The following is a 25483-nucleotide window of genomic DNA, read 5'->3' as shown; positions in this document are numbered from 1 at the left end:
TGCTCTCTAATAAAGGGGAGTGAAATGCAGATTGCATGAATTTTACAACATATAGGTACAACGCACAATTTCTTTTCAGCTGATGAAGGAATTACTGTCTAGACTAGATGACCTGTTCAACAACAATATTAAGGATTTCAAGCATTTCATTATCCATGGGTGTTTCTATCCAGAATTTAGGCATAGTGTGTAATAGGATAATATTTATAAACTGTGATCAAGTTAAATTTCTAGTAATAAAAATTGGAATGGGTTCAAGATGTTTTCTTAAATTACAGCAATAGATTAATGGAAGCATGAAGATAATTCTGAAACAAATTTTCTTTTAAGAGCTATATGTAATATAGCCTTTTTAGGTTCTTGGATTTTAGTAGCCAATACTCTTCTTTTGGTACATAATTATTTCTTTATCACAGATTACAAGTGCATGATAATAAAATACAAAGTTGCAGATGGGTAATGTGATTATTAAGAGAACATAGGATTAACATCAGAAATCAATAAGATGTGTAGATTTAGATATACAAAGCAATCTAAAACACATCTGGTGCAGCTATTTGTATTTAAGAGCTTCATAATTCAATGTTTTTATTACTTTGACTTGATTAGGTTTTTCTTTCTGTATTTCTTACAGCTGTGATATTATCCTGATAACAGTTGCTGGGATGAAACTCCTCCGTTCCTCATTTTGTAATCCTATTAATCAGTTTGTTACTTTGAGCTTTACCGTGATCTTCTTCCGATTTGACTATAGAGACATTTCAGAAAATTTCTTGCTGGATTTCTTCATCATGTCCATTGTTTTTCACAAGGCAAGTTTTATAACTACTGTCATTTCTTTGGAAAAATGTATTTCATAGCTTTGATTTATCTTCTCAATGTCACTGTGCTGATCAATACATGGTGGGATTTGTTAGAAATGATGCAGACATATATAGGCACAGATGATTGTTATTATAGAGGAAAAAAACCTGTAAGCTAAAACCAAGGTTTCAGTTAAATGTTTTCTGGTTTTGTGCAGTGTTTTGCATTTACTTTTTGTTCACATGTTGTTACAGAAGTTCATAACTATCATTTTCAAGAGCAAAATCCTCAGTGAGTTGGAAAGAGCCTCTTGGGTCATTAGTGCAGGGCTGCCCTCCAGATCAATCGCCTGGGTGTTTTTTATCTATGTTTCCTTTGAATGCCTCTTGTGTTCAACTCAACAACTTCCTTTGGGAAATTATTCCACTATCTAATCATTCTCAGGATAATAAATGTTTTCCTAATGTCAGACTTAACATTTTTCTTTTCCTAGTTTCTATCCATTATCTTTGTAATGCTGCCCTTAACCTTAACCTCAAAGCTCCTTCCTCTTTCTCATTGTTAACCCTTGGCTGCTTTGGAGTGTATTCTAGTTGCATTAACTTCCAAAACAAACAAACCAACAAAACAAACAAAACAAAAAACACTTTCTGAATCATTTGGATCAGATCCTTCTTTGATCGACTATCTATGCTATTTCACTGGAGGAAGTAGATTTAACTGATACCTAGATAAAACATGAGAAAGTACTGAAGACTTGCCTGAAGCTTTTACCAGTTCTTTCGCGTTTTGCTTTTAAACTTGCTGGTCTCTAATTATCGTAACATACAATATGGTTTGTCCAGAGGTAATTCTGGCGAGGTGCTTTTTTTTCTTTTGTTGTTGATTTTGTTTGGTGGGTTTCTTTCACTAAAATATTCCTGCTATAAGTGTATGACCCAGCTAACATCACTTCTTTTCTGAGAGAAGAAAGACACGGTTCCATATTGACTGTAGTATGTTCTGTGGGAGATGCCTATCAATGTGTACATGTATTAAGCCCTTCTCTACAAGGAGCATCAGCTAACACTGCTGCTCCCACCCACACGAAGTTCCAGCCTTCCTGAGGAAAAGCCCAGTTTATTGGTGTTACGTTGGTGGTTCCCAGTCACTCAGGCGAAGTGCAAAGCAGAAATCGAATGCTTTCTTCTGGCTTATTTCTGTGCTGCTGTAAAGGAGGAGGGCAAGGGAGGACTAACAGCAAGGTTGTGAGGCATCATGGCCTTTTATTTTTTTTCTTGGGCCACTGTTCAGCAGTAGCTTCACATTTTTAAAGCCTCCAATCCTCAGTCCTGTACTGTTGCTCTGCTGCACCACCTCTGTGCTGGGGTGAGAAGGCAGGGAATAGGGGTGAAGGAAGGAAGAAAAGGAGCAAGAAGAGCTTTACAACCATCTTTTAAGCCCCGCTTTAGAAAGAACCACTCCCTACCACATACTATGTGATCCTAAAATAGGGTCAGAGTAACTTTTAAGCTTCTTACCTCTGAGGGAGGATGAGCAGAGAAAGTGATGCAGAAGTTGGTTGTGTCATGGCAGTTTTTCAATTACCTGTTGCACAACTGCGTTCCCTATTGAAAGGGCATGTGTGTATTTTTATCACCAAAGAAGATTGTCGATTATGTGCTTCAATAGAAACGCTATGTCCAGTTAACAACTTATTTAGCCCTAAACATAATTCTCCAAAAACCTCTTTACAGGATCAAAAAATGAGCACCAGACTTGGAAGTTGGAGGATTCATGAATTCTTTTGAAAATGTTGATCTTGTGAGTGTATCACAAAATACTGCTGTGGGCTATTGTGTGTTTTTTTTTTTTTTTTGAAAGAGAGATGTAAAGGCTTTTCAGTGTTGGTTGGGTGGGGTTTTTTTGGAGTTGCTTCATTAGTCTGGATCTACTGTTCACTGTACAAAGACAAGTGATAGCAATAAGAATGAGATAAAGAAGGATGTATACCAAATTAAGTAGAGATGTGTGCTAGAATAACTACTACTTTCTAGTACAGGCTTTCAACCTAGTAGAGATGTGTTTTTAAAATGCAGTTTTAGCATTGATCTGTCATCTTCTCCATATCTCATTAAATCTGAAATTTTTCAGGTCATTAGTTCATCAAATGGACTTGTCCTTGTTCCATTTTAAAAAAAATGAAATTAAATGGTTGAATTATTTATATTACAAAAGCACATGCACTGTTTCACAGTGATCATTAAAGCCAATCTGAAAAATAGCATAGCAGATGATAGCAATTAAAGTCCTATTAATAAAGAACATATTTTCTTTACTGTAATTAAGGTCTGAGCCTTTATTAGCTCAATATTGTGGAACTTTTTTAAAGGATATGCTCACTTGAGGATAAAGATGATACGTGTATTCCATGCTACAGGCACTAAGCAAACTGCATCCGCTTCTGTACCTAAAAGCATTATGGGTCTTCACAAATTCTGTCCATCTGTAGTTCAGTCACTTTTATGTTTGCAGCTATTTTTAAAAAGAAAGACAAGGACCAGAATAGTTTGTTGTCTTCACCTTTGGCTATGCAGAAGTTATCACACAATCATGGCTGTTATCTGCTTGCTTGTTGAAAGTGTCAGCTTTCTACCATCAGAATTATGGAAACCTGCAAGTACTATACTTTAGTCGTAGTGATGGCAATTTTTCAGCATGGTTACCCCGCAAAAAATTATTTGCATGCTGTCAGAGCAATTCAGCAGTAAGCATTTACTTTCTTCTGCCAGCCACTGGAGAAAGTGTCTGAATTCAACAGACATTCACAAACAACTGTGCTAGTGAATCTTGAAGCATATTGTGTTGAATAAAACTCTGCTAATAATGTTGGCTGGGATATTTCTGAATATCTGATTGTGCTTCTCTCATTTTCCCCATTGTGCAGTTGATTTAATGTACTTTAGTAAAATCAGATGCTTCGAATGAGCATATTGCTTCTCTGAAGAAGTTGATGCATGGAAGTCCGAATCACTGCACAGAGATTATCTATTTGCAAATATCCAAATCACCCACACTGGGGTGACAGAGAGAACAAGAGAGTCTATTCAGTTCTGTTTCTGAGGCTTTTTTAACCAACATAAATTTTTGGTCTATTTTAACATATGATTATTAATACCACATGATTAATTCACTTTCTTTGAAACAGCTGTTCACGTTCTGACCAGTTTTCAGAATGTGAAAAATTAATGCTAGAAGTTCATTAGCCATATGTTGAGTATGGTATTTTGTCTTTCAAATTACTGTAGGAAGGGAACAAGATAAACATTTAGAAAAAACTTTATTTTTAATAATGATTACAGCTTTCAAACCAAGTGGAACAAGGCTTCTCAATCTCTCTTATTCCAGGACATTCCATGTAGCCACCCACGGTTTGTCTTGTTGGCTACAGCCTGGGATTCTCCTGTCTGAAACTCCCATGGTCTATAGGCTTTAAATCAGAGCTGAATGGCCTTTTAAAAATATGGTTGGTCATTTGAAAACTGTGGGTGTAATGCTCTGACGTATACTCTACAGGAAGTTGAACTGGATAATCAAGACAGCCTTCGTGGTCTACATGATTCCATGTAAAATCCACATGATTCCATGTAAACTTCTGATATAAGCCAGTTGTTCTCTTGGACTTTTGAGGAAATGCTATAGTATTATAGTATATTATATTATAGTATAGCAGTGCGAAGGTTAATAAGATGTTCATACTAGGTCAAATAGGAAAACCCCACGTAATTGTGAATATATTCTTCACATATTACACACATAATTACACACGTAATTGTGAATATATTCTTCACAGGCACACTGAAGATGGAATCTATACCGGGGCTAAGGAGATTTCTTTGTAGACACCTAACAGTAAGAATTTTTTTCTGTAATAGGACGGAAACTGTGGGAATATTAACCAGTTTGGGGATAGGGAAAGAATACACGGTTGTGCAATGGTGAAAAGATGGACCTTTCTTATAATGGTGAAAAGATGGATCTCTGATTTCTACTGAGGAAAAATTCTAACATACATAACACACACATGAGAGGGAGAGCATATGAAGCGTGATATAACTCACCAAGTCCATCTTTCTCAATGCAATTTTTTTTTTCAAAAAAAAGGAATGTGCCCAGCACTGTCGCACGGTCCTCCTTGGCAGCTGTGTGAACTGCTTTTAAAGGATGTCTGGAATAACAGCTGTTGAAGTCAAGAATGAAGAGGTATTGTTAAGTGTGATTTAGAAATCAATGCAAATAATTTTAGAACAGCCAGGATATTGGTTTGGAACTGGCTAAGTGTTAACAAAAATGCCTACGGCAAGGCTTGTCCCCAGCTCTCTTCCGTGTTCTAAAGATACGGCTTTGCATTTCATCCAGTGCCATGTGCATGTCTGGTTGGTGGAGAAGTGTGTGATACTGTCTTCCTGAACTACTTTTGGAGCCTCATATGGTGCCAATGTTGATCTGAGGAAGCAAAGAGATCAATGGCTGGGGAAGGAAGAAGAGACACATCCACTTCTTTCTTTGTGATGTTTGTATCTGGCAGTGTATAACTAAGGCCAACTCTACCTCAGTTGTAATATCCAGCAGGCAGTGTTCAAAGTTGTTTCTCTGCAATTAAAAAAACACAGCACCCGGTTTACTTTTCTGCAGTTGCAGACTTCCTAGGCAATGCTGACCATAGCAACACATCCCTCATGCCTGTGGATGGACGCCTACAAGAAGTCACAAAATGGACCTCTGAAAGAGTCACCATGTCTTAAAACAAAGTGGTACCCAAGGGTCAGTCCATGCTGCTTCCCAGAAAATTAAGATTCACAAGCTTAGGGCAAACTGGACACCAGCAAGCTCTCAGATGGACTTAGCTGGGTTCTTAAAACAGCTTAGGAATGTTGAGGTATTGCTACCGAAGTAGACCTCAGTGGTCTGGCTGTATGGATGAATCCTTTTCAAGGAAATATGCATAGGTGTGCAGTTTGAATCTTGAGCTTGTAGCATTAACTAACTTATCTGAATGGGGCTGCTGGGAAATCAGCCTGTTTCCATTTTTCCTCCAGCTATATCTTTCTCAGAGCCATAGAAAAGATCCACATGCATGTAAATGGAGAAAAGTGGTCCTTCTCCAGTAACACAGATTGAGAACTTTAAATTCTTGCCATTTTTTAATACAGAGGGGGAGGATCTCCATCAGCAGACAAAGAGTATTATAATTTCTCTTGACTGGAGTGCCTCTTCCCTGCATTCCCTCTCTTATATGATCTAGCTGGTTAAAGAAACTGCCCACATATTTCATGCTGCGCTACACAGATACCTTTTTGGCTTGATAAAATCATCTTATCTAGTATTTCATACCAGATTGCCAGTACAAATGGGTGGAGCAGGTTTACAATCCACTTCAAAAATATTTGAGTTTCTTATACCTGTGCTACAGCCATTCACATAGGCCAGCACTAGGTCTGCAGCACCCATCTAGGCCTGGAGCAAGCTCATCATCTTGCCTCTTTCTTCTGTACTGTAATTGGATTTTATGTGCCTGACAGTGGGTTTCAGCATGCAGTTTCTTGGCTATTCAAGTTGAACTTCATGATACAAGACTTCAAGGATGGAAGTAGCTACTGCAAGAATAGCACTTACGCCGAGATAGTAAGTGCTGTTCTGATCCCCTCGATCTGTAAGCATCTAAGATGGCATTGCCCTTGCAATCAGTGTTGGTTGCTTTTGGCAATCTCTACGGGTGTTTTTGTTGTTGTTGTTAGTTTTTGTCTGTCTGCTCACAACTGGGAGCAAACAGCAGCATGTTGGAGGTTCCTGTATGCCGAGCTGTTATAAGAGTTGGTTCTTTTACCTGTAACTTTCATATGTAGAGCACAACTGAGATGACATACCTGTTGAATTCTGCACTTTGGAATATCAGTTTTTGACAAATCCACTCAGCTTCCTTTAAACCCTAGAGAAGGAGCCACCCCTAGCTTACACACTCATCTACTACACCCATTCTGAAGGGAATGATAAGACCCACTGTCATTAACCCTCTATTGTATAGGAATATAACTTAATATCTCTTTTAGTGCCTTGTATGTTACTGGCAGGCAGTCTAATGGCCTCTTAATTTGTGTGTGTGGATGAACTAATTAGCAATACTAAAATATGAAATCACCTTATATTTTCTGATAGTCAAATCCACTGAGGGCTCTGAATTTGTCTTCATGCATAAGGCAAAATAATCAAAGAACCAGAGCTTGTTAAATTTGCCTTCATTAACACTGAATTCATTTGCCTAAATACTCTTACCCCTGCTGAGCTCACTTAAGAATACAATTTCCCTGTCTGATATTTCTTCTTCCTTCCCAGAATACATTTTCCAGCTAATAAGGAATCCTTTTTTTTTCCACTTTGCATTTTATACAAACTTTTCTCTTTCTGTATGCTTCTTTTTGCCATAGTATCCAATGTCACATATTTATGAAAGATTATCTTGATGTCAAAGTAACTCTAGCTAAGACACCAGCTTGTAGCAACCTGCCAGACGTGTTGATCAGGCTTAACTCTGTAAGAGTTCAAAATCTACAGCACAGTCCCTTGGACAGGGAAGAAATTATGCATGTCGTCTTATTTTCGTTCATTTTATGAGAAAGCACTGCCAAGTGCTTTGACCTTCTTAGTGCTTTGTTAAGGTAATTAACTGATCGGATCTTTTTATTGCCTTTGCGGCAATAAAACTTGGTTTGTGTGAGTGTTCCAGTGGATTTAGGTGCTACTTGTAAGTCAAAAGCCTCACTCTTTTTCCTGTCTCCTTCTGATTTTCCATCCTATTCTAAATCTGATGTTTCACTTCAAAGCTTCTGGCATTAAGTCTTTAATTCTTATTTTAATCCATTTCTTACCATCTAGGCATACTGAAATCCAGTGTCTTAATCAGCTGCACCTTCTTTGCTCACAGCTGTTTCCTCAACTTTCGATATCTGGTATATAAACCCTGTTAAGACACTTTCTGCTCAGTAAAATACCCAAGGCTACATCTGATATTTGACAGGATAATCCCAGTGGTATTTTCTGTAGACTCCCTAACTCTCTTGAACATTGTACAGTTCATGTTTCCTTTGAATATTGGAGAAGTGGTTTAACTGATTTTTCATTCAGTGTTCTGTCACTGACCTCTTTGTTAGCCTTCACTCCCCAATGCTATTCCCCAGTTTAATTTTCTCTCTATTTATGGTGCGTTTTTCCTTTAGATTAGGACAAACAGACTCGGGTGCAGGAGGATGTACACCTGCTCCCTGGGTCTGTCTGGCTCACTACATATTGAGGACAACACTCATTTACACTCATGCTGTTAGAGCCTTGTGTTGTATCTGTTGATGCAATCACTGAGAGAAAAATCTTGAGTATCTGGTGCTTCTGCATACAACTCTGTGCATTGTTATGTCTCCTTTATCTAAAGGAAATTTCTAGAAAGGTGCAGTCTTGGCAGGAGCCGTACCAGTGAAGGGAAGGCTTCAGTGAAAAAGCTGGATCAGGTACAGCTCCCAGCTGATTTACTTCACTTGTCCAGCCCTCTGCAAATTAAGCTGATTATCTGTGATCTTGTCCTTTTTGCCCATCTTGGGAAATATGGGAGATGGTTTCTTTTAGTACCACAGTCTCCTTCCCTGGGCTTTTGCTGTCAGCTGACAATGTTGGAAGAAGCGGCCTCTGCCGTGAGCATATCCAGGGCTGTTATGTTTTATCATCTAATGTTGTCATAATCCTCATCATATTTATGCCTGATGATTAACATTTAACCTAAAATTTAGGGCTTCAGAGACTTGTTACTCCACCTGTTTAAAACATACCTGTTTTGTATACCATTGATGTTAGGTGCTGAACACTGTGTTTCAGGAACATAGTCCTACAAGATTTGGTATCAGAGCCTTGGACTGATTATAATTTGATCCTCTAATATATGTTGCATTAGACAACGATGTTGAAATTCCACAATATAAAGGCTTCAAATGTCTGTAAGCAGAAGCAAATAAAGACAGCCTGGAAAGTATTTGTTGTAGATTCAAACTTAGCTCTATTCAAATACACCAATAAAATGTCATAATGACTTATGCACAAGCATTAAAAAGATTTAATATTTCTAGTAAATCTTGGTTTTTAGGATTTTGTAGGTGAAAAGTGTTTCAAATGGCATTAAATAAAAACTAGAAAGTCAATGATCTGCAAAGCAAACCCACAAACTAGAATAAAATTATTTCACCCAAGTTTAATTTCATATCCATAAACATGTACATACTTGCAATGTTTCAATCTTAATATATCTTAAATTTTATTGACATAAATATGCATATAAATGCAAATAAAAAATAAATGTACCAGTAGATATCAGAATTTACTCCCAAGACTACTCCAGCTACCAATTGACTAGAATTAGCTTAACGTGAAAAATTAAATGCCTGTGTTGTAGTTCCCCCCTGACCCCCACTATCTGAAGATCTTAGTTCAAGGCTCAAGTTCTCAGGATCTAAACAGGATTATAAAGAAATAACTTTTCAAAGCGGTGAATAATGGGTTTCTACATTTGTTTTTTTTAATCTCTCATTTTTGTGTTGCACACAGAGCATGTAGCCATATGTGTATGACAGTTATTTTTGTTTGAAACCAATGTGTGCATATACTTCTTTAAAACACAGTAAAATTCAAGCTTAGCAAGAAAATTTTAATGTTTATGCATTATTTAGTCCCAGTATTGCCAAGGAGTCTGCCCACACAGAGTCCTAACAGATGCTAGACAGATAGACAGGCTGCCAAAGGCTGAAGGCATTGCATAGTCTCCATCTCACATTCAGTGTCTTTTAAATTCAGCTGTTAATCTCTGTCTAGATCATTGAGATATAACAAGCTGGGAAAAGGAGATGACATTTTAGTGGTGTTTCAGACTCCCAAAATCTTTTTTAATATTAATTTCAATTCATGTTCCTAGTTTGTAGTAGTATTTAATTTTGGTTAAGTAAGAATAACCAGATGTAAAAGAAATCCTTAAAAAAGTAAGTCTTTGCTTCTACTTTTTGTATAGACACATAGAAAGCTAGTTTATGCACCAGAATTCTGTAGGGGCATCAAAACCCACAGAAGACTTAAGGATGATTAAGATGATAAAATGTGTTCTGTCTGTATAAAATAAATATAAAAGAAAGATGCATATTCTGCATTTTCACTTGACAGTAGTGGGAAAGTAGTAGTTTAAATTCACTGAGTATATTGATAAGGTAAACTCTTTATCAAAGACTTAAAAACTGTTAACAGTGCAGAACTGTCATATGAGTAAAGGTATCTAGGAACATTAGAACTTTGTACCCTAAAAATATATATCATTTTTCTGCTTAATGAACTGTAGAAAATATTGAAGTTCTAAGAAAGTGTAAAATAAATATTCACTGATAAATCATGCTAAACTGGGATGTTGAAGTCTCAAATAAAAATCAGTCTTTTATATGTGTTTAAGGAAGTTATGAAGATGTGAAAAACTTGGCACAGATTTTTTTAAACCTTCTCCCTTCAACTGGGAAGCTTCCCCCTTTTGTAACTAGCACTGTTTGAAAATATACTTCACATCTATCAAGAGCAAGTTATTACCCTCACTCAGAACAAAACTTTACTGAGCATAAATTTCATGTTTCACAGAATCACAGAATGGTTGAGGCTAGAAGGTACTTCTGAAGTTTGTCTTGTCCAACCCACCTGCTTAAAAGCAGGTTCAGCTATAGTAGATTGCTCAGAGCTGTGTCCAGCTGAGCTGAGTTTTGAATATTTCCAAGGATGGAGATCCCACGACCTCTCTTGGCAACCTGTTTTAATGCGTGGCCACCCTCACCGTGGAAAGTCTTCACATTTTCAGTTTCCTCCATCTCAGTTTGTGCCTGCTGCCTCTGGGCCCTGTCACAGGCATCGCTCACCTTCTTTAGTCCCCGGCATCTTACATTTATACACATTGGTAAGATCCTTCACAAGGATCCTTATTTCCTTGAGGCTAACCAATCCCAGCTCTCTTAGCCTGTTCTCATATGTCATATCCTCCAGTCCTTTACTCATCGCTGGACACGACCCAGTAGCTCCACCTCTTTCTTGTAGTGGGGAGCCCAGAAGTGGACACAGCACTCCAGATGTGGTCTCACCAGTGTTGAATAGGGGGTGAAAGGGTTGCCTTCCTCAACCTGTGACACCACTCATCCCTGGGTTGTTAGCTGCAAAGGGGTTCCTGAAGTCGTACTAGTAAAGACCAAAGCAAAGAAGACATTGAGTACCTTGTCCTTCACCAGGTCCCCTCTCCATTCAGCAGTGGGTCCATGCTTTCCCTAGTCTTCCTTTTACTGCTGATGGACATGTAGAAATCCTTCCTGTTGTCCTTCACCATCCTCACTCGATTCAACTTCAGATGGGTTTGGCTTTCCTAACCCATTCTAATTCTAATTGGTTCTGACAATTTAAAAGGTGTTGAAGGCTTTCCTCTTATACTAGTGTCTTATGATTACTGAAGACCAAAATGCAGTTAGTCATTCTCTTATTTCAACTACAACTGTTTCTGAGGATCAGCTTCCTTGTGTTTATGTAGGCAAACTTTAGCAGCTTCAGTTTTTCTGTGAGTAAAGCAATAGCACTTTGTCGATCCTTGGAGTTCCTATATCAGATAGAGAGGAAAATATGTAGTAAATTGGCTAAAACTGATAAGGAGCAATATTTTTTCATATATTTCTAGGAAAATGAGGAAAAAAAAAGAAAGTAAACCCAAATCCCGCCTTCCTAAATCTCTGTGTTGTAGTCTCTAGATGGCATTACCTTTAGTAAGTATATTTAGATATGTGAAATGGTAATGGCAAGTTTCCTTTAAGGTGTTTTGCAGAGCATGCCCTGGCAACAGTATTTTAAGAAGTACTAGAGGCACTTGACAACTCTTAATGAAAGCAATAGCGTGAAAATCACACATTTCCAGGCCCTTAGGTGCAGTGTCACAAGGCTCTCAAAAACCAAGAGAGGTTCACTGAGTGTTCTTACATGCACGTTCTTGCGAATGAAAACAAGCTCTGTTGCATGTTTTGTAGAAACATTAGCTCAGAGGCAACTGCTGAAAGTAACAACAGCAACTTCAAGGAGTGGTGAACGTAGAAATAGTAGGGCTTGCTGCAAGCAGTGGGCAGTTTAGGCTCCATGGCCTATTTTGCAAGAATTTGTAAATATTAAAGAATGATGAAAATGATGTAACGGAACACGAAGCCAGGAGGGTCTCCTCCTGGATTTGGTTTCCTAGCAAATGCAAAACCTGCATGTTATTTGAGGTTTGAAAACCTTTTGATGAACCCTGAGCCTTGAGCACGGCTGGGGTGATTTATGACTGTGATTTCAATCTGTAGCGGGCAGAACTGTGCCGGGTTATGCTGCAGTTCTGAATTTTAGAGGTTTCACTTGAGTCATTAACTTTTTCAGCCCTTCACTTAAATTGTTAGTAGATATAATTTTTCTCCCAGCTGTTCATTCAGACATTTCAGATAAATAAAAATGAAGCAATGCAAAGCAACCCGCCAACCTCCTAAACAGGGTTCAAATAAATAGAAGTCAGTTCTAGTTTCAGTTCAGTTTCACTTGCCCACTTTATCTGATGTTGTAGTTTTTGAGTCGTGTAGTATTTTTGAGAGAAAACAAAGTTGACAAGATGTGAATTTCTCATGGTTAAACTAAGCAAGGGTAACCAGGCTGTGCCTTGAAGAGATCATGCAGCTTGTTTTTATCTGAGCTTTGGTGGTTTTAAATAATATGCCTGTGCAAAGTTAACAGAAGCTGTATTTTGCATATTTCACCTACTTTGAGTCATGCCAAAGCACAGAATACATGAGAAGCACTGCTTCCACTGCAATTGGAAGGTTTATCAGTTAAAACTGGAGTGTGCTCTGCCTGTGCAATTGTTTGGTGACACAAAGACCAAAACATTTGAATGCTGTTCGTCATTCTGTGCTGCCCTCCCAGTTCATTTGCAGCTCTTTACAAAAGAATTGTTAGGGAAGCTCAGAGAAACATCTTGTAAGTGCATTACTGATGTGGATACAGATGGTCAAGCGTTATGTTGGGGGTGGAAACTTAGAGGCAGATGAAATGAGTTAACCAGTGAAGGTGCATCCTCGCTGGCTGTCAACACAGTAGTGAATAAATTGTGCTTAGGACCAAGTTGTGCTGCTGAGGCAGCTGTCGTGGAGAAGCTTGTGTCCCTGCTAGTCAACTCTCCCAGCTTGTATGCAGGTGGAGGTATGGAGCTGCCAGCTGGGTGTGGGCCATGGAGGAGTTTCATTCCAAACCATTCCTGGGAATTGCTTGAAGAGTGCTGGCTGAGCTGGACCAAAACCTTGCTAGGGACCTTTCTGCCAGTTTAAGAACATACACAATACCCATGTCTGGGCACGTTGCCTGGAAGTGTTTGATATACCAGTATTGACATAGCTTTAGTGTCTTTTGGGATACTGGCACTGTCTTATTTTTCATTAACTCGGTTAAAAGATTTATTACGGGAAATTCAATGTGTATTTGCTATGTGAGCATGAAATATTGCGTGTACTGCTGGTTCATTCTCAACTTGTGTGTGTGTTGAGCACTAATGACTATTGATGGCCAAATCTTTCCCAACAGTGTGTCAGGAACCCACGCTGCAATATGAATCTGATAGCCCAATGCAGGCAAGACAAAAGATCTGTTCTGGCCTGATGCCAAGAGAGCTGGCAGAAAAGAAACATGTGTTCCAGGAAATAAGTACACATCATTCTTGAATCAGAAGCTGCTAGTTGCAGCACCAAGTATATTTTACAGGAAGCAAAAGCAAATTCAATGTTTTCCAATTTGTCCAGTGCCACAATAAAAAATCACGTTAGTGCAGCATGTTTATGGTAGGATGGTTTGATCTTGAAAATGCAGCTACAATTCATGGTTAATGCCAAGCATATGCTCAGATAGTGATAGCATCTCCTACTGATTCAACAAATAAAATTCTTGTGTTTGTGAGAAATGTGCTTAGTTTCCATGTGCAGAGCCACATGCATCACACTTAGAGCTTCCTTTTTTTTTCTATATCCACTTTCTCCTGGGGTCTCTTCTGTAATACTCAGGTCTCTTCCTGGCAATGTGATATATGCAGCAAAAATCAGAACCTGTAGTCCTGCTTCACAGCAGCAGGAAACGTGTTTTCCCAATGAAAACAGACATGTTTTTGCAGAAAGGTAATCTGGTACCTCAGTACGGTGATTAAGAATATACCTAATTGTAAGTGTGAATTTCAAATGAAGAATATATTTTTCTACCTTACTAAAGTAAAGCAGTAATGCCGATGAAAGATAATGCAATGTAAGCTATCTCACATTCGTTCCAGTGCACGGTTTTAAAAGATATGTTATTTTCAGATATTATTAGTTAAAACTTATCTCATTGCCTAAAATGTCACCATGTATTTTTTGTTGTGTTTTTTTTTTTCCAGCTGTGGGACCTACTGCAAAAGTTACAGTTCATCATGACGTACATCGCTCCCTGGCAGATTGCGTGGGGGTCGTCGTTCCATGTTTTTGCTCAGCTCTTTGCGATACCTCATATCCTTTATAAATTTATTCTTCTTTATTCTCAAATTCCTCTTCGTGTATATAATTTATTTACAGTGTTTGAACAAGGTGTGAAGTTTCCAGGTAACTTGTATTTTAAAATGTGAAAATGCTTAAAACACCTCCTGGGGAATATAGCTTTCTCTATTTTTTGACTGTATGGGATTTGAAACTGGGAAACCAAGTTCTGACTCAGACTGCTTTATTTATGCTTGCCTACTTCTCACCCAGTCACATACTTCCACAGTTCACAGCACTGACTTCTGACGTGTCTGGAAATAAATGGTATGGCTGGCATACTACCTTCAGCTTGAGTGGACTTTTATGTATACAGAAGCTAGTTTTGTAGAGTGTTGGGTGTATTGCTGATTAAGCTCTGAAATATTAAGTACTTCCTCAGTTGCTTCCAGTTAGCATCTCAGATACAAATTCATGTCAGTGAGCTAATTCCTGTTGCAACTGTCCTGATTTATTTACTTATTGCATTTTAGAAGATGGATTTTAGTATTTCTGTGTATGTTTTTCACTGTGGGACTGAAAAGCATTCTCCTTTTTTACATTTCCACTGTGTATGTTCATCAGTGCTAAAATACTTTAGGAACTGTTTCAGTGCCCATTCCAGGGCTATGACCGTTGTCATAGAGAAGATTTTCTGAACAAAAATGTTTCACTTTAAGGTCTAAATCAGTTAGAATCTTGATGTAATATGGGGAAAAGACAATTAAAAAAAAAAAAAACAAAACACAGCAAAACAAAACAAACAAAAAAAACGCTTTCACTGATCAAATTTAACTTTATTGGTATGTAAAGAAAAAAAAAATAATTGGTATTGTATGTAAAGCATTTTCAGAGACTACCTTTTAATTTCTTCCTTCCCTTCCAACCAAAATTGTAGCAAAAGAGTTGGGTGGTTTTAGTTCAGACCTACTGAAGAATTTTCTTAGTACTGCTTATTAGATATAAACATTTAAGTCTTTGTCCCTTTCATCTTACAGAGTGTTTTTTCCCCCTTGAGTGATTTTTTTCCCTTTTGCTCTTTGCTGTGATATACTGAAATATATGCCGCATTGATTAACTATGTTTTTGTTTAGAGTTAGGAAATATAAATGGGAGTCTTGAACAGAGAGAAGTGAAGACAGAACAACTCCCAAAAGGAAAGCTTTAAATTGGCTATTTACAAGAGGAAAGGAAAGCATTTTAAAAAGTTTTGATCCATCAGAGCACTTTGAGTGATTTGTAGCAAATTATTATGGAATTTCAGAACAAAAAAAATGGTTTTCATCTCCATTGTAGGTATGAATTGCAGGAATGTACATATAACGTTACTTAGCAAAACATCTAAGAACTAAGATTATATTTCAACGAGTTTCCCTTTGGTCATATATTTTGTGCAGTGATAACTTTACTCTTGATAAAAGTACCAATTAAGCTTTGCAAAATGGAAAGCAGTTAACTAAGCAGGATTCAGTTTATGTACGCAGTTATTACTGAAGTGATCTAGACTAGCTTTCTATTATTTATATTTATAATCTCCTTTGTAAATGCAAATCTGTCTTTCAAGGCAATGTTGCAATTAAGACACTGGTTAAATGTAAAAGTTACCATTCCCACAACAACAATAACTCTGCCTTTCTGCACAGTATTTTTATTTGTTGTTACCATAACCCTGCAGATGGTACTAATGAATACGTATTGAAGTTTGCAGAGGCACTAAGCCTACCATTTCTTTCCAGAGTTAATTATTTGCGGCTCTTAATGGCCTAGATCACTTCTGCAAACAGGACATCAATTTTTAAATTTCGAAGTGCCTCGGTGAGCTTTTGCCTTAGAGCTCAGTGATACGAGAAGTTCCTCTCACTTTAGTGCATTTAATTCAGGCATGCAGGGTACAAGGGGCAACACACCTGGAGCTTTGCCTGGGGGAGGTTGTGGAGTCTCCACCATTAGAGACATTCAGGAATTCGGACAAACATCTGTCAGGAGACATACATGTTTGGCTGTGGCTGCTAGATGGTCTAGGTGACCCCTTAGAGTCCCTCCTAATCCTGCAGTTCTCTGAACCGAAACACCAGGAACAGGAATGGGCTTCTGGCTGGAGGAGAGATCTGCTGCTTCACTTCCCAGTGTTTAAATGGGTAAGATGAAGTTATGTGCCTGTACCCGTTAAATTGTCAGCACACTGAGAAAGTCAGTCAGGTTTGTAGTTAAAGGAATACCTAATAAATGAACAGTGAGATTTGGAAAGAAAAAAAAAAGTGCTTGTAGTTCAGATTATTCTGTTTATAAGAGTTTCTGCTTTGGCTGTTTCAGGGTTACAGCTCTAGCGTCAGGAAAGGAAGCCCTTTGAAACTTGGTTCTCCCACTCTCTAAGTGATCTTGTGCCTGGTGGTGACCAAATGTCTTGGCCCATAGTAATTGCAATTAAAAATGTGGGTTTGAGGCATCAGAGGATTTGGGCTGGGTTTACCCAATAGTTTTGTATTGAAAAAAGGGGGTGGAAGATGTTGAAAACATCAACCTTTTCAGTTGCTTGTTTTGAAGCTAATTTGAATTCAAACAGATTGTTAAATAATAATTAATCTTCAAATGGAACATTTTATTTCATGCTGCACAGTTTTTAGTTAATTCTCAAAATTTGATTTTGGCCACCTTAAAAAAGAAAATCCATTATTCTCAAAGAAACAAGTTCTGCTTCTACACCATTTAACATAACAAAGATGGCACACAGGAGAACCGTCTTGGGATGTAGAACAAGAAAGTATGCCTGTACCTTTTTGGCAGTTATGTATATACATCTGTATGCCACTGTACACATCAGCTGTAGGTAAGTCAGCCTGGTGCTGTTAGTTGTTCCCGTGATATGCTTACATACATGAAACACTTTATTAAAACCACACTTCACGAGTCTAATGGGAAATGGCTTCCAACTTGCCTATAGTAGAACATTATGTCTTTCAGCAAAAATAAAAATGTTGCTACTGCTTATGTCTTTAACACAAGCAGTTCACAGGGGAGTTCTAAATGTCTTAACTCATGATGGTGGCAGTTTTAAAATCAATAATGGCATTAGAACCCTCTTAAGGAAACTTAATTTACTGTCCTTATCTGTCCTCCTTACTCGCTTTTTGTCTCTTCAGCTTCAGTGCCTCTTTCCCTTATCTGACACTTGTAAATACTTGTTCATCTTTTACAGCCAATGGTGGTTATGACTACAGCATAACATGACAGTTTAACTTTTGATGCACTTGCTTCCTGCTCTGTGCTCTCTGTTGCTTTTTGAACTTTAGACTCTGAGGGCAGCTCATTTTGCAAATTCGCTAATGCACAAAGACACCATTCAGGACCACTCTCTTTTCATACGTTTGAGGGATTCGAGAGAGATCTCTTGGCAAATATTTGTTTCTAGATTTTGCAAATTACTTCGAAAACATGGCTAGTGAGCTGTTTTAAGGAAATATTGTGCTGCAAATGATGCTACACGTGTAAAGATGATTATTGTAAAGTCTCAGACTGTGGGACACATCATTAGAACAGAGTAAGCTGAAGGACTGTGGTTATTGGGTGATTTGACAGTAATTTTAGTCTGAGATGCAATTAATTGCAGTACTTTGATCATTGCTACTTTGTCCTTGGCATTTTTATTTAGTACTTTCTTCCCAAGAGAAGCATAAGGAAGGACAACTGGTCTCTTATGCCAACTTGGAAACTATTTTCCCAAGATTTCATGGTCCTGGTACGATTTAAAGAAGAGTTGATCCCTAACATTTAATTTGCCTATTTTTTTGTGTGTGTGTGTTTTTGTTTTTAAATCGTATTCCTTTTAACCTGCATGTTTTTCTATATCCTTGTCTATCTTCTAAGATGCTTTCCAGCAGCCTGAAATATTAATTTACATTTAAAGTAAGACATGGATTCAGGCATTCATGATGGTGTTTGGGTGATGTTTTCTATTCCCCTGCCCTCACCTTCTCATTTTGTAGATGTTTCAAAAAGCATGAAGCGCAGAACACTTTTACACTTTTTTAACCTTTCAGTCAGCATGGAATATTAAATTGTCAGTAAAAACTAACCTGAAAGTATGATTTTGAGGCAGCAGGTTGGATTGTATAGGCTTAGCTGTTTCTCTACATACTAGATAATTTTAGAATAAGCAGAAACTCACAGAAGGCAATGCTGGATTCACTGGAAGCAAGACTAATGCACAGAACTAAGAATTTCCAAGAAAATCAATATTAGTGTTTTTTTTGTGTGTGTGTGAATTAAACCCTTTCTGTCAGACTTCTCGAAAGCCACTTTATGTTGTAGAAGATATGCTCGCTTGCTGGAAAAGGGCACCTCACTGCTCTGGCTACAGCCTGGATCTGTCCTCAGGCAGAGATTAGACAGTCACCCTGCTAATACCATACTCTGTTCAGACATGTCACCTCCATTACAGCTATGTAGCATTGAAAAGCCATGGATTACATGCTGGTAATTGGCAATTTGGCACTGCCTGCCTTCATTTCCTCTCCTCCCTCCACCTCTTTGGTAAAATAAATAACAAAAAGGCAAAAATGTTTTGAAGAGCTGCCTCAACAATGTTTTGATAGTATGATGAAATCATTTGTGTTACCTTAACTTGCAGTTTTCAGACTCTGCTATGCTTTTTTTCCAAACTCTGGCCACTTCAGTCTTTTCTACCCCGCTGAGCCCATTTCTTGGTAGTGTCATCTTTATCGCATCATACGCAAGACCAGTCAAGTTCTGGGAGAAAAACTACAAGTAAGACTATTCAAAAGTTTTCTACCCTTGTTATTTTTAAAGGATTTGCTCTCATTAATTTCATTTGTGGAGATATTTTTCTTTCCAAAGATATTCCTTAAATTGTTGTAGGCCTTGAGACGTTAACCTTTGAATCTTGATTCTGGTGCTTTACTATTTCATAGTCATTTAGTTATTTCTGAAAGTGTGTTTAAACAATTATCAGTGTGCTACAGATGAGGTGTCATGTTGCATTTGTTGTACAGGCGTACAGTAATGAAGCTGTGAAAACAAAACATGGTGAAACTCCCAGTTGTCAGCCTTTTTTTTCTTACTAGCTAGTGTTAGCAACTAAATCTGTTAAGCCTTTGGCACCAAAGTCAGGCTGCATTAATATATTTTATACTGGCCTGATTAAACGTTACCACTTGGGATGTGGCAGGTAACTCTCATAGAGTGGTGATGATGAGGGGGCATTGTAATTACTTGCTACATCTGATCTTAGAGTTTGACGTAAGAATTGGTTGGTTTTGTCAGAATTTAGCTGTCATTCATTTGGTTTCACAAGGACATAAACTTAGAATATTGAACAGATTGAATAAAGACTTTCTGCTCCTTTTTTTTACCCTGTAGGATTTCAAAGCTCTTGGTAACTGGAGTCTAATGGGTTTCCAACAAGAGTGGTAGAGGCAGGAAAACTCTGTCCTTTCCAAGTAGAGATAGTTTTCAGAGTGAATACTTAGTAACATGTAACCAGGCTCTGAGTAAGTTGTGGCAGCTGCAGAACAGCAACATAAGTAAAAATTGCATTGGCCAAAGCAGGATTTGGCCAGACCAGTGAGAAGTGTTGTACGTGTATCACACTTCTTGTATCAATACCACTGATGCATCTGAGCACCTTCAGGGAATTCAGAACTTGAAATTTTACTGATTGATTCTTCCATCTTTTAGGGGAAATGGTCTGATGAATTTTTGAAGATTTTTTTTTTTTTGAATTTGACTTGTGTCAGTGAGTGCACATGTACTCCTCTATAAAGAAACTACTGAGACAAAGCCAAGTTACATAAAGCTTCTGGATATGATGCGATTTGTGGAAGGCTTTTGGGGTGAGCCAAGTTTTGTACACTGGCGTCAGATCTTAACAAAATTATTTCTCACACATCCTTTTCTGAGTCAGCAGGTTCATTATTTCATTGGAGTAAAACTCGAGGGCAGGCTTGGAAAAGCAGGAAGCTACTGCCAATCCCACAGACAGCTTTATATTTTCTGACAGAAACCTTGAACCACATTAAGTAGGAAGTGGGAGAATTGAACATCTGCTGCATTTTACTTCAGCTAGAACATTTTAATGTGGCATGTGGCTTCTTTTCTAGTTACAGGTTAGAGAATCAAGCTCAATGGTTGTAGGCACATCTCTTCAATGTAGTTAGATTAGTGTGGTATCTGTAGGTTATTGTACATGGAAATAGATGGGACGGTTTTCATTTGCTTTCGGTGGTCTAAGGCTTTTGGGACAATGTGAACAGAAGATATTCAAAACAATTTCAAAATATAGTGCTTGATACTTAAATTAGGGGGTCTGGTTTTTGTCAGTAGTGACTGTCAGTGACCCCTATCAAAGGAAATAAAGAAGTTGGTGCTAATCATTTTTTGAGTGTGAAAAACTAATGCTTTTAATGCTTTAAACCACTACTCTTTGTCCTTTCAAAATAATCAGTAACTACAACTTTGTCTTCAATGTGAATGCGCACAGTAGACTGAAAAATTTGTGCTTGGATGTTTGTTAGAGATTCTAGTATATCTTTTATGGTGTTCTCACTTAAAACACAAAAACAACAACCTGCCCCCCCAAAATCTTTCAGAAGTAGTAAACAGCTTTGTAGAAGACTGATAGTTATCAAAGCAAAATAAATGTTTGTCTGAACCTGTGGCATTCCACAAAGTGCATCTCACATGAAGAACTGAGCAGAGTGAGTGAGAGTTGAACTGAAAAATTCCTGGGTTATTAAAGGGATACAGTAAAAAGACAGAAAAAGATAGGGGAAGGGAGTAATATTATATTAAGAATAGGGAAATTTCCTACAAAATGTTTGAAATAATTGAATAAAGTGAGACTAGCATGCTTCATTGCCTTAGACCTTGACCGTTCCATATCTAAAAATTCAAAGAGATGGCATGAATGCTTTCTCTCAGAGCCATGGAGTTAAATAGGCTCAGGCACTTGAACTGGAGGGGAAAGTTGTTCTAGTTCCTCCATTGACCTCATCGATAAAGATACTGAAGAGAACTGGCCCCAGTAGTGAGCTCTGGGGGACACCACTAGTGACTGGCCTCCAGCTGGATATAGCTCCGATCACCACAACTCTTTGGGCCCAGCCACTCACCCAGTTTTTTACCCAAGGAAGTGTACACCCTTGGGTAACATTGGGTATAACCCAATGAAGCATACACCCAATTCCTTGGGTTTCTGATGGGACATCTGCCACTCCAGATGATGTGATCTGGAACTGAAAGTCTCAGAGAATTGAGACAATAGCTTGTTTGTTTTTTCAAGGAGATGGAGGAACTCAAGTGGGGAAAAAATAAAAAAATAATAATAAAAAAAAAAAAGCTCATTTTGACAGTAAGCAAACTGTGAAATTCCTAGCAAGCTCTTCAAAATTCAGGAATCATACTGTGCCTATTTGTGCTCTGGCGGTGTGTGTGCAGAGCATGGGTGTTCTTCCCCAGAGTCAACATACCCTGTTTGTTTAGAGTGTGCACTTCCGTGGACCTTTCTGGGGGGATAGGGACGGGAGATTTTAAAGAAGAGTTAAAAAAAAAAAAAGGGCAATAAGGGGGGAGGTTAAGGAAGAACAATTTGTCATGCAACCATTTTTTACAGCTTTTGCTGCCATTGTTGTTGAAAAGAGAGGGGCATAAATTCAGAAAGCTGGCCTGCTCTCATGAGCTGCTTGTCCTGTGGGAGTCCAGCTATGAGAAATTTTCTCTTTAAAACAAACAAACAACAACAAAAAAACAGGTTTGATGCAACACTGGGTTTGTCCTGTCATTAGCTTGGGTTCTGCTTCCCAGTTTGAAGAGTCCTGTTTTACTCTTTATTTTCACAGCTGTTAGAATGATTAGGCCATAGATAGCAGGGAGAGAAAAGGAAACAGCAGTAAATCTTATTTAATGTATAGGCACTTTAAAGCATAGTGTTTGTTCAAATGCCGTTGTTTCATTCCACTGCTTTGCTTTTTTTCTTAAACACTTTGTCTCTCCCCCTCCTTCCTTCCTCTTATCTTGCTTTGTATCTTGGACATGGCAACAGACAGAACAGGGTAGAAAGTTTCCTTTCATTCCCCAGTGGGTCTAATCCCTGGATCACGCAGAGCAGCCCCTTCTCTGCTGCAGCTGTGACTTGTCCCGATAAAGAGCACACTGCCACCAGCAATCTGGAGATTTCAGTGCCTACACGCCTGTCTCCTCTGCCCTGCTCCTTTCTGCCTCTGTTCTTTCTTGGTCATCTGGTTTGGTGCCTATTTTTGGGTAAGGCACAGCTTGTGTTTGCTTTGAAGGGTCTCTAGTGAATTACTGTGTGGTGTAACTAAATTAGTTAAGTGTCTCTAAAGAGGCTGTGATTAAATTGCCAGTTATCTCAGAATGGCATTACCGGATGCCTCTCTGTGTCTGAGAATATGTGAACAAGTCTTTCTTTTCTCCAAGTGCATCAGTATGTTGTTGCTCTGTCATTGTGGTCTGGAAAATAGCTGCTGGTAAGGTTCTTATAGCTGGGGATGGAGGGCAAGGAAGACCTGCCCTGCCTCAGATTTAGTGCAGCTTCCATTTTCTTTTTTCCGGTTGGCTGACATCACTTGTCCCTCGTGCACACCCTACAGATGGAGTGGGGAGAGTTTTCCCAGTGTGGACATAACCGGGATTGACCCCACATCATGCACGTGTGTGGGAAAAGAAGCTGTGAAATGTGCCCATCTGCTCCCTCCCTCTTTCCCATAAAATAACAAGCCTTCCACTTCCAAATGCTTGTTTTTTAACATACCCTAGTGCATCTGGTTTCCCTGTGAGCCGGCTTGTCTGGTACAGCTGCTGAAACCCCTGATCTGAACACAAAATGCTATTCACCCACAGCTGTCTGTGGGTCTTGTTTGGGAGCTGCATGTTCAGACCTTTCACGTTCTCCTTTTTAAGGCTGGTTTTTTCCTTTCCTTTCCTTTCCTTTCCTTTCCTTTCCTTTCCTTTCCTTTCCTTTCCTTTCCTTTCCTTTCCTTTCCTTTCCTTTCCTTTCCTTTCCTTTCCTTTCCTTTCCTTTCCTTTCCTTTCCTTTCCTTTCCTTTCCTTTCCTTTCCTTTCCTTTCCTTTCCTTTCCTTTCCTTTCCTTTCCTTTCCTTTCCTTTCCTTTCCTTTCCTTTCCTTTCCTTTCCTTTCCTTTCCTTTCCTTTCCTTTCCTTTCCTTTCCTTTCCTTTCCTTTCCTTTCCTTTCCTTTCCTTTCCTTTCCTTTCCTTTCCTTTCCTTTCCTTTCCTTTCCTTTCCTTTCCTTTCCTTTCCTTTCCTTTCCTTTCCTTTCCTTTCCTTTCCTTTCCTTTCCTTTCCTTTCCTTTCCTTTCCTTTCCTTTCCTTTCCTTTCCTTTCCTTTCCTTTTTTAGTCTTTTCTCATTATGTTGTTTGATTTCTCACATATTCTTAGACCTCCGTAGTGGTGATGTTTACAGAGGAACAACTGCAGCAGATGTTTATAGTTCAGTAGTCTTAGACATTGATTTATAATGAATACTTTCAAGAAAGGTACATTAACCTCTGAAGTCAACAATTACAGCATGACTTAAGCATAAGAAAACCCTTTCTTCCCTGTATCTATAGGAGTTACTGTTTGTCTTACTTCCTCAAATATAATTTCAGAAATGTTGTGTTTTGACTATGTCGCTGCCAGTTGTCATTACTTAGAGTTCAATCTTTTCTGAATGCTTTCAGTCCCTGGCATGAAAGGCACGTTGCACCAAGGAGTTCTGCAGCTCATTGCAGTCTTTTCAGTTTCGTCTAAACTGCTTCTCCTTCTCTGCTAATTTTTGTGTTTGACTGCTTCTGTTTCTCTATTTTTATAAACTGACCAGAAAGAAGCACTGTATTCCAGTTCAAAGATGTTACAGTACTGAGGTTGCAGATCCTTTGTTATCAGTTATTACTCAGTTTTATTTATGTTAGCCCCTTTGGTGACCACAGCTCTTTTAAGAAAGTTCTTCATTGGGTTGCCCTCAGGGCTTCTCCAGGCTTTTATTGAGTGTTAAGATAATTTAAAACTCAGCAAAATAGTATAAATAAGTTTCAGCATGTAAATAAAAACCACAATGGGAACTCATTAGTGCCCGGGACTTACAAGTCGAAACAAACAGGATCAGTGAAGGAACAGATTTTAGTTTGAATTTTTGGTGTGTTGTCTTCAAATCAGAATGGGTTGCCTGAGCCTGTTCACAGAGAATGATGAATTTCTTGAGTCTTTCTGATGACTGCAAAGGGATTTAGATCCTTGAATGCTCAGCCTAGCTTGGTACTAGAAGATACTTAGGCCTGCCCATGGGTACAGCCTTCCTGCTGGTGGCGGTGGCTCTCCCCACCTGGCAGTGACGCAAAAGCTGAAGCATTAGCGGGTTGCTGCTATTTTTCCTTCATTACTCTTCCCTTATAACTGGAAAATTTCCTTATGTTTTTGGGAAAAAAAAAGAATGCTTCTCTCTTGAAACTTTGAGTATAAACTGCTCTCTGGGAAGTTGCGCCCTGTTCTCCAGACACATGCGTGGTCATGGTTCTGGCACTGGGGAGAGAATAGAGAAAAACAAAACATTTGAACGACAAGGAGCATCTTTGACTATACTTCAGTCTTAGCTCTTCATGAGCACTATGAAGTTGCTTGTTACTCATCGGACTTGCTCATCTGATTGTCTTCTCAGGACCCTTCCTTCTTTCTTCCCTGCTGTTGTACCTGTATGATATACATTTTCACATTGCACACCATCAGCACTGTCGCTGGACTTGTACCTACAGCACTGGCTTGGTCTTTAATCCCTTTCAGTGGATGTGCAGGGCTTTGAGGTGCTGCTTCAGGTAAAGCCCCAGGCTAAAAGAAGTCCTACTAGAAATCGTGTCCCCCTCCGTGTCTTGAACTATCATCTCCCCCTTAGCAAGTGTCCTTGTGTGTGTGTGTATGCCCTTTTGGCCACTTGCTGTAGCACAGGTGTATGCACATGTCCTCTCCAAACCAGCCTTACTACTTGACTCCACAATTAGAGTCACAACTATCTGGGAAAAGACA

General features: G+C 38.6%; 1 protein-coding gene across 1 annotated transcript in view; it reads left to right on the top strand.

Moving 5' to 3' along the window:
* The window catches only part of PCNX2 (pecanex 2), a 156209-nt gene that overhangs the window by 85188 nt on the left and 45538 nt on the right, over positions 1–25483 (top strand). Inside the window, exons 21-23 of the mRNA XM_035560483.1 lie at positions 635–812; positions 14318–14428; positions 19069–19196. Of these exons, the coding sequence (XP_035416376.1) occupies positions 635–812; positions 14318–14428; positions 19069–19196 (417 nt within the window). The remainder of the gene's footprint in view (positions 1–634; positions 813–14317; positions 14429–19068; positions 19197–25483) is intronic.

This window comes from Cygnus atratus, chromosome 3 (genome assembly GCF_013377495.2).
Source record: "Cygnus atratus isolate AKBS03 ecotype Queensland, Australia chromosome 3, CAtr_DNAZoo_HiC_assembly, whole genome shotgun sequence".
In the NCBI taxonomy this organism is placed as follows: Eukaryota; Metazoa; Chordata; class Aves; order Anseriformes; family Anatidae; genus Cygnus; species Cygnus atratus.
Note: the sequence above shows the minus strand (reverse complement) of the source record. Positions and strands in the feature narration are given on the sequence as shown.